The sequence below is a fragment of the Engraulis encrasicolus genome, chromosome 7, assembly GCF_034702125.1.
Source record: "Engraulis encrasicolus isolate BLACKSEA-1 chromosome 7, IST_EnEncr_1.0, whole genome shotgun sequence".
Lineage (NCBI taxonomy): Eukaryota > Metazoa > Chordata > Actinopteri > Clupeiformes > Engraulidae > Engraulis > Engraulis encrasicolus.
The window spans coordinates 37,691,382-37,705,925 of NC_085863.1; the positions used below are offsets into that span (position 1 = coordinate 37,691,382).

The following is a 14,544-nucleotide window of genomic DNA, read 5'->3' on the forward strand; positions in this document are numbered from 1 at the left end:
GGAAATCCCCCTTTAGGCAGACCTAGGCAGACCTAAGGACTGTTCTATTCAGTGCTAGGAGCATTATGACACGGCCCTTTAGGCAGACCGGAACCTGGTCATGTTAGATGCCCATAGAAACCTATTATGTTGGCATATCTTTATACTTAAAGAATCTCTGGTACAGTAGTGGGTTGGATTTGTTTGGTTAGGGGAGATGTCAGTAGAGTGAGGGTGTGGTTTTTGTTAGAGTATTGGTTCTCTCAGCACTCTGTTCTGCATACCAACACCCCCATGAACAGATCATAAGCTGGTCAACACCACCCTTAACATTACAAAATAAACAGACTTAATGACCCCATTTCCAACTGACCACCCCCACTTGTCTCCTTTAAGACACCCCAAGGGCTCCCAAATGCCCCCTGGGGTGCTGTAGAGCCCCCTTTGAGAACATCCATGTTAGAGGGATGCCAGGGGGAGGACTGGATGGGGGCAGTGAGGGGTTGGGTTGGGTTGGTTTGGTTTGGGTTGGGTTGGGTTGGGTTGGGGGTTATGTTATGGGGGATGGCAGCAGCAACAAGACACAGAGCAGCACAGCAGGCAACAGGAAGAAGCTGTGGAGCTACAGGCGGATGATAGACAGACAGACTGATGGGAAGAGAAGAGAAGAGAAGAGAAGAGAAGAGAAGAGAAGAGAAGAGAAGAGAAGAGAAGAGAAGAGAAGAGAAGAGAAGAGAAGAGAAGAGAAGAGAAGGTGTGGGAGAGAGGGACGAAGAGATGTGGAGTGCAAGTGACAAAAAATAGAGGTAAAGGCAAAGAGAAGGATAGAGAGGGGGTGGAGAGAGAGAGAGAGAGAGAGAGAGAGAGAGAGAGAGAGAGAGAGAGAGAGAGAGAGAGAGAGAGAGAGAGAGGGAGAGAGGAAGTGAGAGTGGCGGTGAGTGAAGGGAGTAATCCAGCTGAGTGCATGTCAGACAGCCCAGAGCATCAGCACAGCCCCAGCACTGACAAATGCCCTGTCTAATGAGTTAGCATAGGCAATTACAGATAGATAGAGGGGGAGGGGAGAAGGAGGGAGAGAGAGAGGGAGAAAGAGAGAGGCAGAAGGCAACAGTGGGGTACAGGGAGGAAATATGACAGAGAGAGACAGACAGACAGACAGACAGACAGACAGATAGACAGACAGTGACAGAGTAGAAGGCTTCACAGGAACATTGAGCACAGTTACGTACAGGAGATGCATGGAATATTCCAGTATATATTCCAATAGAATATTGCCGGGATCTGGTTGAAAACAATTTCCGGAATATTCTGTTTTATTCATGTGTGCAGGAACATTGTGCTACCGGAATATTCCCTGAACGCGGCCACATTCGGAATGAACATTTACATTGACTCATGCCCAAACAGAACACTGCTACCATTCCGTTTAAAATCTAATTTAAAATATTCCTCACACGAAACTGCACTCAGCATGGGGTGGAGAAACCACAGCATGGAAATGAATAGAGAGGCCAGACAGCAAGAGGAAGAGAAAGGGAGACAAAGAGGAGGAGAGAAAAAGAGAAGTGAAGGTGGACGGATGCAATCGGATGAAGGGGAGGGGAGGAGAAATCTTGAGCTAGACTCCAGCCACCCGTCCCCACCCATGTGTCCTGCAGTAGCATACTTCACACTCCCTGTAGGGTGCACAGTGCATTTTGTAGTGTTAATTCAACACGTAGCATCTATACTGAGAGTGTTAAAATCAACACTGAAGATTTTAGTGTGTAGTCCTGTAGCCTCTTAGTGCAGATGGGGTCGCCGGCGGGCCTAGTCACTATTTGCCGAAAATACTTAACTTCATCATCATAAAAACATTGATATGACATTACAGAGAGTCTTAAGTAACATATACTGTAGTCATTACAATTTTGGTATTATACCAAATATTATAACATAATAGCCAAATAATTATAACATATAGGCTCTGCGCTAAGGGGTTAGGGGGTTAGCGTTTCTCATACATAGACCATTCTGTGGCACAGCACCACAGAATGAAAACCAAGCACCACACATTGATTCCCCCAGAGAGAGAGAGAGAGAGAGAGAGAGAGAGAGAGAGAGAGAGAGAGAGAGAGAGAGAGAGAGAGAGAGAGAGAGAGAGAGAGAGAGAGAGAGTTAGGAAGAGAGAGAGAAAGAGAAAGAGAAAGAGAGAGCAGCGATACAGACCAACATCAACAGCCATACATGTCAGTTCGGGTGCACACACAGCACTTGCCCTGGGCCTATGTTTCATACGTATGGGGAACAGGGGGCAGCTTTTGGAGCAGCACATGCTGCTTGGTCTGTGGGACAGAGACAGAACAGTGACCGAGGGTCTACCTCTATACTGTAGTACACTGTAGCAAAGGGCAGGGGCCAGGGGGTATACGGAAAGAGGGGCCCAGGCAGCCATACATCTGGCACAGGCACAGCACACACATTCAACAAGCAGACAGACACTCACACACAAGCATGCTGGCTTGTGCGCTGGCACATTTGCACACACACTCGCACACACACGCTCGTGCACACATGCATGCACACACACTGTAGATAAATGAACACACACACACACACACACGCACGCTATCCAGAGTATACACATATGCATTTACTGTAATAGCAGATAGGTTACACCAGAGCCACTTTTATTTATCCGTAGGCAAGTGGCTCATTCTCTGAAGGGCATACATTTATATAATACAGCACATAATGCCTCTCAATGTTCTTTCCCTATCCCAGCAATCATCTAGTCTACCCAAACAAACACGGCCTTAACACAATTACTGCAACATTTGTGACCGCTATCATTTTGCAGCTTATTATTCTGCTATTGTTGGCATGGCAACGGCCTATCAGCGGTTGACCTGCACAGAAAAACAAATCATTGTGATGGTCGTGATTGTCAGTCGTTGTTTGCATTGTAATATCCGTGTATATATATCACAGTCCCTCTATACAGATATGGAGTGGTTTGAGGCAACGCTTGACAAGACTAAAGGAAGAGGTCACCATTTTAAAATAATACATGTATATGCTAATTTTACACCTCCCCTCGATTTAAATAATTGGCTATACCTTTCATCTGTTTATGCTCTTTATGCTCATGCTCCTTCCTAGCATGTATCATTTAACTGAATGGGAACCATTGGCGCCATCAGTTTTTGGTAGCCTATCATCCGGCCTCATGGCACATGCTAGTAAATAATATCACCAGACTCAGAAGGTAGCTGGTAGAACAGGAGAAAGGTAACACACTTAAATTGAGGGGAGATGTAAAACGGCACGTTTACAAAAATGTTAGACTGTTCCTTTAAAGCCAATATGTTATTTCACAGCGAAAAAAAAGACAAGTCCTGTTGCAGACAACCAGAGCTCCTCCAATGGCTCTACATGTCACTAAGCTTCTGGGGTTTTTCCGTCATCATTATAGTTCATGCACTATGCAAATGAGTGTGAACACACATGATGACACCACACAAAGTACCCCAGAGCTCCTCTCCAGCAAGTGGTAATACTGAAGGGATGTCACGCTCATTCACATTTACACTTTAGCCTGAACCATCTCTGCCTCTCGTTCCCATGGGCAGGGGTTTAATCTTCACGCAATTACAGGAAAAAACAAGCACCAAATATATTTTTTAAACCATGTCTTATTTTTCTTCACACGTTCAAATGAACAAACTGTGAAACTAAGAATGTGGTGTCCCCACTGTGTGTTACAGATCATGGCACACACTCCCACTGAACAAAATAATGAATGCAGTGCATTTGATGCATCTGCTGTTCCATGTCCTCTCTCCCAGTCTGGTCCATATCTTCACCCTCCCCCCTCTCATACGGTAATAATGTAGGTCTATGTAATCCACAGCTGGGCTGGGCCAAGAGATTCTCAATTTCAATCCTGTTGTATGTCTAGTGCAAGGGAAGAAATCAGTGTAGTGCAATGCAGTGAGTTTAATCTAGAGTATCTCCCTGTCTCCCATCGGGCCCATGTCTGACTTAAACCCCCACCCCCTTCATAAGGTAATGTGTACTGTAATTCACAGATGGGTGGACAAGTCCTCAATTTCAATCTTTTTGAAGTCATTCTTCATTCCATTCCATTAAATTTGGCTTTCAAGCGATTTGACAGAAAAAGAAAAATGTGTCATCTTTCTTCTCAAAAGCCAGTCATAGAGTCCACACCTAAAAGTCTCATTACTGATTATGGTACAGGGCAACGTAAAACTTAAAACTGTGAAATCATGACCATGCTGAAATAATCAGCACATCTGATGCATTTGTGCTGGTTGCATTTCTCTAGTCTCTTAAGTTTGGCTTTCAAGCAAATTGGCAGAGAGAGACAGGGTCAAAAAATGTGTCATCATTCCAATCAAAAGCTGTAAGAGTTTAAGTGTCCCCACTTAAGAGTCTCTTCACAACCAATCATGGCACAGTGCCACGCTTAAAAGCCAAATTTAAATAAATATAACCAGCACAAACGCATCAGATGCATTGATGATTTCATAGCAGTCATGATTTCACAGTTTTTTTCCCCCCAAAGTGCCATTTGATAAAGAGACAGTTAAGACACTTGCACTATGACCGTCTTTTTTCAGAAAAGGGATGCCATTTTTCATCCCTGCCTGGCTCTCTATGAAAGTCAAACTTACACTAAGAGGATGAGCACAAATGCAGCAAATGAGCATCACTGAAATGGAGAATGCCATGAAATCCCCAATGCATTTGATGCATTTGTGCCCATCTTCTCTGTTCCAGTTGGCTTTCATACAATTTGCCAGAGAAAGGCAGGGAGGAAAAATGTGTCATCACTGAAATCACGACTGATAGGAAATCATTGTGCTGGTTGTATTTATCTGGTCTCTTAAGTTTGGCTTTCAAACAATTTGGCAGAGAAAGGCAGGGATGAAAAATGTGTCACCACTTCTCTCAAAAGCCGGTCATAGAGTAAGTGTCCATACTTACCGTAGGAGTCTCTTACTACCAATTACGGCATAGTGCCACTTAACCTACTGTGAAAACGTAAATGCAATGAAATCAATGGATGTGATGCATTTGTGCTTATCTTCTCTGTTACTGTCTGGCTTCCTATTTGGCTGAGAAAGTGCATGAAAAATATGTCACTTCTCCCAAAAACTGGTCATAGTGTCTGCGTTGAAGAGCCTCTTCACCGATCATGGCACTGTGCCACTGAGCAAACAGCAAAATCATGACTGTGTTGAAATCCTCAATGGACTTGAAGCATTTGCGTTTATCTTCTCTATGTTTGACTTTTATGTGATTCGGCAGAGAAAGGGACGAAAAATGTGTCATCACTTCTCTCGAAAGCCGGTCATAGTGTAAGTGTCTCTACTTGAAGAGTCTCCTCACTACTGATCATGGCACCATGCCACTGAAGGAACTGTGAAAACACGAATGCAATGAGATCAGCAATGTGTTTGATGCATTTGTACCATTGATTGTATATTACTATATTATACATTCTATGATTTGTGATTATTCTCTCTGTCAACCCTTTCATGCAAAACCTTATTGTCACCAAAATAATGTGACCATGCTCTTGCCTCAGCATCTCGGAAATGTCACAGCAGTGTTGTTATGATGTAGTTTTATGTCATTTTATGATGTAGCTTTTTCAGCAAACTGTGAGTGGAATCGCCGGCATGAAAGGGCTACGGTTGGCTTTTATGTGATTTGGCAGTGAAAGGCGGGCGGAAAACGCCTTCTCCCCAAAGTCACTCATCCAGAGGCCTGGTGTAAGTGTCCACACTCTCCACTTAGGAGTCTCTTTACGCCCGATCATGGCACACTGCCATCAAAACAGACGTCCATAAAGAGGTCAAGTTCTGCTGCTTTCCTCCTTCATAATGGACATCCACTGCGATCCACAACATTTTAACAGCCTATTTAGTCTTGTTTATGTGTGCGTATAATTTCTGTGCTTTTCCACACTATTTTGCCAGAAGCGACAATCGTCTCTGATCTGAATTCTGACATTCCTCAAGGACATCTGTGCTTCTGTCTGTCTGTCTTGTAGTGTCTCTCTCTGGGCTTGGTGATTGACATGTAAGGTGTGTCTGTGAAAACCCAGGGGGGATTGTGTGATGTTTTTGCAGCAGTGGTGGAGTGGTAACAAAGTCGAAGTGAGAGCACACAACAGTGAAGCTCACTGAACGGTTAAACCTGGATTAGCATATGAACAGCAGTGTTTCCCACAGAAATTTTGGAAACTATGGGGGCAGCCGGGGTTTATTTTGTCCTGGGGGGGGGGGGGGGGGGGGGGTCTTCTCACACAGGCCTTTTTTTGGGGGGGGGGGGGGGGTATTCTTGCAGCGTAAATGCAAAACGGCAAAACAATGACTACAGTATGACATTGGCACATAGAGAAACTGTAGGTCTGGGCCTATATTTCAGCCATTTATATTTTGAGAAATAAGGCTACATAAGATTTTACCCATTACTTGTATAATAGTAGTACATTGTCATTGTCAAAAAATGCAGTACAGTGAATAATTTCTGTTACAACACAGTTTCATTCGTCCCTCATGCAGGGGTCTGGGAAACAATAATAAAACAAAATAGGAGCAGAGATAAGAATTTAAGAGCACTGTGAAATTGTTAACGCATAGACAAAAAGGGTCTTGGAGGGTAGGCTATGCCTTTTCCCCCACACATATCTGTAGGCGTACACATTCTACATGAGGGGTAGAGCTGGTCACAGGGCCAGTTTTTTCCAAATTCCTCCCATTAAAAGGGCTGAACAACATATTACACATTTATGTCTATATTCACATTCATTACACATTAATTTTTATATGCAGCCCGATGTCTCCTCTGCTGTGTCAATGAAGGTCTGTCACCAAACTCATTACAACTGTAAAACAAAGCCTAGGGAGTGTTAGTAAACTCATCCCAACTGTCCCTTCTCTGAAGGTTTTTTATATTGCTCCCAAACCCAAGTAAACTACAACAACTTGACTAGGCTTTTGATCCCTGTCTTTCAAGCACTTGTGGTTCTCTCTATAGCAGGGGTGCCCAACCTTTTTTTTAACCAAGATCTACTTTTGAAGTTGATGGTCTGCCGTGATCTACCAAGTCAAATTCAAGGATGTCAGTATGAAAATTTAAGACCACCATTTATTAATCACCATTATTATGAATGGTGATTTATTAATTATTATTATAAATGAAGAGCTCTTTTCCAAAACGCTATATACAACATTTTCGACTTTTTGCATTTTAATATTGGAATTGACTGTTAAGAAGTCCTATCATCTATGTGTGAATTCTTGCCATTCAAATGTTTTGAGAACATACTTTTAAAACCTCTATAAAATTAATTTTGCAATGCTATTCAATGGAATACCCAATACAAAAATGTCAATTTCTCAACATTCTATAAAATGGATATATCTCATTTTGGAAAAGAGCTCTTCAAATGTTTTTAGTAGGCTACTATGGCCGTATCTTTTCAGTGTGTTTTTAAAGTGTGTTGAATAGCCTATCTTTACAAAGTAATGCAGCACTGATAGTATGCAGAGATAATTTCAGTCATACACAAGTCATAAACAACTGAAACAATTTCAAAATGATAAACATTTGGTATATAAAAGGCACATAGGCCCTATTTCTAAAATATGATATCATGCCTTCGGTGGTATAGGCTACAAATTAAAAAGGGCTCAGAAATTCACCATTTGTTATGGGTAAATAGTAGGCTACTATGAGAGAGAGAGAGAGAGAGAGAGAGAGAGAGAGAGAGAGAGAGAGAGAGAGAGAGAGAGAGCAATGAGAGAACTCATTGGATTGGTTAACACTCCTGTTAAGTGTGACTTCTTCTATGAAGGTTTTTTTTTTTTCAGCTCTCTGGGACAGTAGCACAGCAAATGCTTTCTATTGTGAGTTTGGCCAATCGTTTTGTCCACAACTGAAGCAAGAAACAGCACAAATTGAAGTGAATTCCATACATGTCAACAACTAACATTTCCCTTACACGCGGCACGCGATGTAAACGCAGTTAGCGATGATGCATGCGACTAGCGATTTGGACAAAGATCCTCGCATATCGGCGTGTCATAACGCATCGTTGCGCACATGTTCTGTTACTCACCCGATGTTACACGTGTGCACACATGAATCAACTGTAATACCCTTACGGTCACTTCCTAATGCTTTCCCCTCATTCTGTGTTACCGTGGGAGTGGGACTACTTATCTAACCAATACAGAGTCTATAGGATGTATTTACTCCAGGAGGAAAATGCGAAGGAAATTCAAAATCGTAATTCAAATCGTTTTTTTTTTGGTTTTTTTTACATTTTCGTAAACTATGGCGGCCAAATTTAAACTATGGCGGGCCGCCATAGTTTCCTCAATGTATGGGAAACACTGAACAGCCTCTGGTCACTGAACAACAGAGCCGAGAATGAACAAAGTGAAAAACACAAACAGCGAAAAAGGGCACATTCATCCTTTCATGCAGAACCTCTGTCATAACCTTAATGTCAACCAAATAGCAATGGCCATGTCGTAATTCTGTTACTTAAGACTCTCTGCAATGTCATAGCAATGTTGATATGGTGTAGTTATGTTTGATTTGAAAAAAAAAACATGGTGGCCACCAGATCAACTATCTTGGAATACTCTTTAGTTTGACTCTGTATTACTTTGATATTAAAATCAAAGGCAGAAGTCAACATAGTAGTATCAAAATATGATGTCGCTGAAACTATTTACAAGCCTACTTCGATAGATCACTTATCTGTCGGCCTTACGTTAAGTCAACTAGCGTACGCCTACTCACATTGGGTTGCTACAATGGACATGGATTGGTTCAAAGTTGCGGGAAATCGCGGTAATTGGTTAAAGTTGCGCTGTCACGCAGAATTTGCGGGAATTCATTGAAGTTGCGAAAAAGTTGCAAATCGCAACAACGCAAATTCCTGGAGGGACTGATTAGCGTACGTAAAGTAGTGCTACCTGACAACGCCAAAAACGTAACTCCAACCATACTCCGGGTAACATTGTTTGTAATGGAAACACCACTCAGCGCAACACGACATGGCACGGCACAGCTAGGTTGTATGTGGCAAAAAGCTAAATGGTGCCACAAACATGTAGGGTCATGCTGTCCTGACTTTGAACTTCAAATCCATGAACCCAAACACGGCCAAGATTTGGGAGTCAGGTGCCAAGGTGTTGGGAAAAAATCTGAAAAATCAGAAAAAATCTGAAAAAAGGGAATGGCCAATTCCGTACATTTGTGCCTCATCTAAGTGGTCTCCAGGCCGCCTAAATGATGCATGCTGTGAGTCGAGTCCCCGCAAAACAAATGGTGTAAATAGTCGCTGGCTGAGGGGGAGACCGGAGCACTGGTAAGGAGGAACCCATTAAACGTTATAGGTCAGCCAAGACATTACAGGGCATCACGCGACATGCCTAATGCAATTCTATTAATGGCGCCTGCACTGCCTGTCCAGCCCGTATATAAGATTATCCCCACATTAATGTGTGTAAATGTGTCTAAGCCAGCATGGAAGAGTGCGAGTGCTCGCGAGTGAGTGACTGTGTGTGTGTGTGTGTGTGTGTGTGTGTGTGTGTGTGTGTGTGTGTGTGTGTGTGTGTGTTTTCATGTGGATGAGTGCAGTGCGTAGCTGTAATAAAGCCCATGTTTTAGTCTGTGTGTGTGTGAGAGAGAGAGAGAGAGAGAGAGAGAGAGAGAGAGAGAGAGAGAGAGAGATAGAGAGAGAGAGAGAGAGACTTATGAGTGCATGGATGCGTGTGTGTATGTATGCGTAAGTCTGTATGTGTAAGTGCATGGATGCATGTATGTGTGTGTGTATCTGTACGTGGGTGTGTGTCCGCAAGCGAGTGAGCAAGAAAGCAAGCAAGGCAGGGCCGGCAGTTTCTTAAATAAGGCAGACACGCACTGCTGCACCTCAGAAACACACACACTCTCTCTCTCACTCTCTCTCATCTCTCTCTCACACAAACACACACACTAGCTCCAACCAACGCACGCACACACACACACACACACACACACACACACACACACACACACACACACACACACACACACACACACACACACACACACACACACACACACACGTCCACAGAGGACCGCTCCCTCCCTCCCGTCAGTCTCCCAGCCTCCTCGCCAGCCGGCGCACCAGCGCACCTCAATTGCCTGTTGTAACCATCGGCAACCAGCCCTGACCGTGCCCTTGCCGCCTCTTAAGCATGTTTTTCACAGCTTTGTGTTTCTCTTACTAGTCCCTCTCCTTCTTCTTTCTGTGAGGCCAGCTGAATAATAAAAAATAAAAGCACCCAGAGTGAAATACCAGATACAGTTTTGTCATCAACATCATCTCTGTTTTCCCCCAAATCACAGCTCCACAAAGCACAGAGACTGAGAAGGCAGAGGCTCTGTCTGAATCAGCTGAATCAGCTACCAGCCAACACCCCTTCTAGCACCCCTTCTGTGCCCCTTCTGTGTTTTGTTGTTTGTGGATTCACAGCGTATCCCCTCTCAAAACACTGCCCTTAAGGAAACTTAATGGAATGGTAGGAAATATATTCAAAGCAGATTCGCTCTGCACAACCAGTATCCAGGTGCTGGTGATGTGTAATCCAAGTAAAACAACACTCAAAGTGAACCTGATGAATCAACCGCGAAACACATTGTTCACCTAATAAAATGAAAGTTTTGTTAAAAACGAAAGTTCGGGCGAAGCGTAATGAAATTCGGCATGCCTAATTACCACCTGCATTCTATTCTCCGCTCAACTGTCAATTGTCTGAATTCAGCACGAAAGATAGGCACGCCTCTTTAACCAGCTGCATCTCATTCTCAGCTCTGCTGTCATTCGGTGAAATTTCAGCGCACTGAAAAATTTGGAACGCCCCTTAATTAACTATACAGCATTTATTCTCCCCTCACCTGTCTCCAGTCAGAAATTTTCTTTCTCGTTCGCACCCACCACCTCCCCATTCGCCTCCCTTACACCGCTGTTCTATCGATTCGTCAAGCATCTTGCCCTAGCTTCCTCTCGGTTCACCTCGCTCCTTGGCTCACTAATCATCATCCGCCGGGGGGTGTCCGCTCAGAGCTTGCACATATCTGCCCAAGCTCTCAGTGGCACCCGTACTCCCGAGCTCGAGAATGGTTATTGCAGACATTTCTCGGCCGTGTCAGTACTTCAGCACCACGGCCAGCGACCATGGCCAATACGCCATGTAATCGCGAGACCGGCATGATCACAAGAAGTCCGTTCTCCAGCGAGAAAGAAAATGCATGCATACATGATTAATCCAAATTTCAGAGAGTGAACTAATGAACTACCAGCAAAGTAGACTGGTGTGCTGTGATTTTACCCCCCTTTTACTTGATAAGACATGCATGTTTATGGCCATGGGGCTAAGCTGAACAGATCTGATGAGAGGGAATCTCAGCTAAGACAGACAAGGCTATTGGGGACGCTGTTACGATAATGCTACCGATGCTTACATTTTGCCGGGGCTGAAAGAAAAAAAAGAATCTGCTAAATGATTCAACTTAGCAATTGCAATTGCACACATTGCCAATGCTCTGTCCCTGCTTTTTTGTTCTCTCTGCATTCCCTCTTGATGGGAGTGACTGGCTACATTTGCCGCCTTTGCTTGACTTCTCAAATATTAAAATAAATGAATTGTGTTTCGCTTTATTTGCAGGGTTGGCATAGTAAACAAAATAAGGGGATTGGCTGAAGCTGTCAACATGGCGTAGCCTTTGATGAAATGCTTACCAACACGGAAATGCAAACATGAGCTCATAATTAGAGACACACACGTACGCACACGCATGCATTGCACACACACACACACACACACACACACACACACACACACACACACACACACACACAAAAGACTGCTCTTTCTCTCCCTCTGTCGCTCTCTCTCCCTCTCTCTCTCTGTCTTTCTGACACACACACACAGATAGAGAGAGAGAGAGAGAGAGAGAGAGAGAGAGAGAGAGAATGACAGCACATACACAGCACGCATGTTCTTGCCAGAGGGGAGACATGTTCAGTCAGCTGGTATAGTGTACAGTAATAGTAGCTAGCATGTGTATGTTGGACTCATTCCTTATGTAATACCTGGAGAAGCAGAGGGGGAAACATGCCAAACTTGCAGTTTTGTAGCCTATTTATGATCGGTTGTGCATTCACACACACATACACACTCACATGGACTCTCGCTCAATCTCTCAGACTCACACACACACCTCTACTACGAATAGCATATTTACATATGAAGGGCTCAATGTGATGCTGCTGTAATACTCTATGATCCATATGAAGTGGGCGTGAGAGAGAGAGAGAGAGAGAGAGAGAGAGAGAGAGAGAGAGAGAGAGAGAGAGAGAGAGGGAGGCAGGCGGGAAGGCAGTGAAGGGTCACCCCCCAGGAGAAGACCCTGCATATGGAGTGGCCTTGCCCTCTGCTCCTGACCCCCTCTCTCCCCCCCCCCCTCTCTCTCCCCCTCCCTCTCTCTCTCTTCATTATTATCCCTCAGACACTACACTGTGTCAGTCAGCTGTCCCACAGGCCACTCTGTTTGAGTGGATTTGAATGGGCCTTCATGAATCTTTAAGCACATCATAAAAGCCTTAGGGCCAAGGCCGAGCCCCACTCACGCTGGATCTCTACAGTAGGAACATCGCCTCAACAGGTGCCTGTGCGGCTAACCCACCTGTATGCTATGCTATATACGTATACAGGACAACTGACAGGTTTGCTCAGGCCCGGGACAAAGTAATCTGAAGGGCCCCCTCCCGCAATACCATGTAATGAGGACCTAATACTCAGCCCGTCGCTCCCTGGGCCCAGGATAACTGGCCCCTTTGTCCCTCTGTCGCCTTCCTTGAGCGTGTATACTATGTATAAATATAGGCTATGAGCTGTTTGCTATTGTCAGCTGTGGTTTTGATGTGTTTTGACTGTCGCTTTTCTGTGCTTAGCTCTCCAACCCTGAGGCTGCAGCATCCCAGGCTGTCTATACGCATGCTGTTGGACAGCATCTTGTTTCCTACTATTCCTTTAGAAAAGGCTTGGTTGCTGTTATTAACAGGCTCACCATGCTTGCCGCTTCGACGGTTAGGTTCTGGCTCTGCTCACCTGTATTTCATGCTGCTGTGTCTTCCGATGGCCTCTTTCATGTGGGCGTGGCCTTGCGGCGCGACCCGGGATCCAGACATCTCCCGCACCTGTGTCTTGGTCACGCTCTGGCTGCTGTAGTTCCCGTTGCTGCCCTGACCGCTGCCACTACCGCTGCCACCCCCGCTGCTTCCTCCACCACCTCCACCGCTGCCACCGCCTGGTGGTGGGGCTGTGCGGAGACCACATAGCCGGTCCTCGCTGCGGCTCTTTAGGTTGTGTTCCGTGCAGGCGAACGACACCTGCATGTTTGCGGGATTTTCTGTATCCTGGTGTAAACAACGCCTTCTGCCTCTGGTCTGGGTCTGGTCTGTGTGGGGTTGTCCTCAGGTCATGCACCTGTCACGCCGGCACGGGCGCACAAATGTTTGCTTGTCACCGCGGAAAGAGGGGTGCCGTCCAAACAAGCAGTCTCCCCCGCACGGCGATGTTTTGTTTGCTGGCAGGAGTCAAGAGTCACGACTGGCAAAGGTCCAGGCCTTAACCTGTCGGACGCAGAGTCAGCGTCTGTGCCACCGACTCCCGCGTGTGCGTCGCCAAGGGTTATTACTAAAGTCTACGAGAATAAATAACCGAGATTCCAAGGTGTGATTAGGCGGTTCCACGACGTAGAACAGATGGTTTCTTTTGCCAGGGTAACTTGTTTGGCACAAATCCTTCGTGTTGAAGCTGCGGTACCTGTGGTACCACCCAGCACACTCGCCGGTCCTTCAATGCGCAACAGATTCTTCAGCCGTTCGAGCTCACTTGTGAGCACGTTTAACATAAGTTAACACGGTTCCACTGATAATTTTCAGTAAATACTACAGGACTCTGTACCTGCACAGTGTTCAAATCCTCCTTTTGAATAATAGGGCGTTGAAGGCAGCCCCTTTGAAAGGTGAAGCGTTTGCATTGAAGCTTTATGGGCATGGAGCATGCATACCCCCTTCTCTCACCATCTTCGGTTTAGAACCAAATGGACACTAATCGAATGACAGCTTACGAACTCGCCTTGCCTTGTCACAGCACCTTTCTGGCACACACATATGCATGAGCCGGGGTTGCAGAATGTTGCAGCCCGACACGCTCACACACCTAAGCAGGCGATATGAACAGGAGTAACACTATCTGACACAATGTTCGCGCTCGCGCAACATCGAACTGATGGAAACGGCAGCACTCGCGGCGCCAAATCGCGTGCTGTGGTTATTACGAGCAGTAATTGCCATCGTGATCATCACCGGTTATTGCAGAGAGGATGGAACGACTTCGATTCGCTGCACACATCTCTCGCTGTCAAACGGAACGGCGTGCGCAATTATCGTTTAATAACATCATTAACGACCGTAATAGTGGTATG

General features: G+C 45.1%; 1 protein-coding gene across 1 annotated transcript in view; it reads right to left on the reverse strand.

Annotated features, from left to right (window-relative positions):
- The window catches only part of LOC134452157 (voltage-gated potassium channel subunit beta-2), a 47,665-nt gene extending 33,896 nt beyond the window's left edge, over window positions 1-13,769 (reverse strand). The window contains exon 1 of the mRNA XM_063202513.1: window positions 13,164-13,769. Within this exon, the coding sequence (XP_063058583.1) occupies window positions 13,164-13,450 (287 nt within the window). The 5' untranslated portion in view covers window positions 13,451-13,769. The remainder of the gene's footprint in view (window positions 1-13,163) is intronic.
- Between the last annotated feature and the right edge of the window lie 775 nt (window positions 13,770-14,544).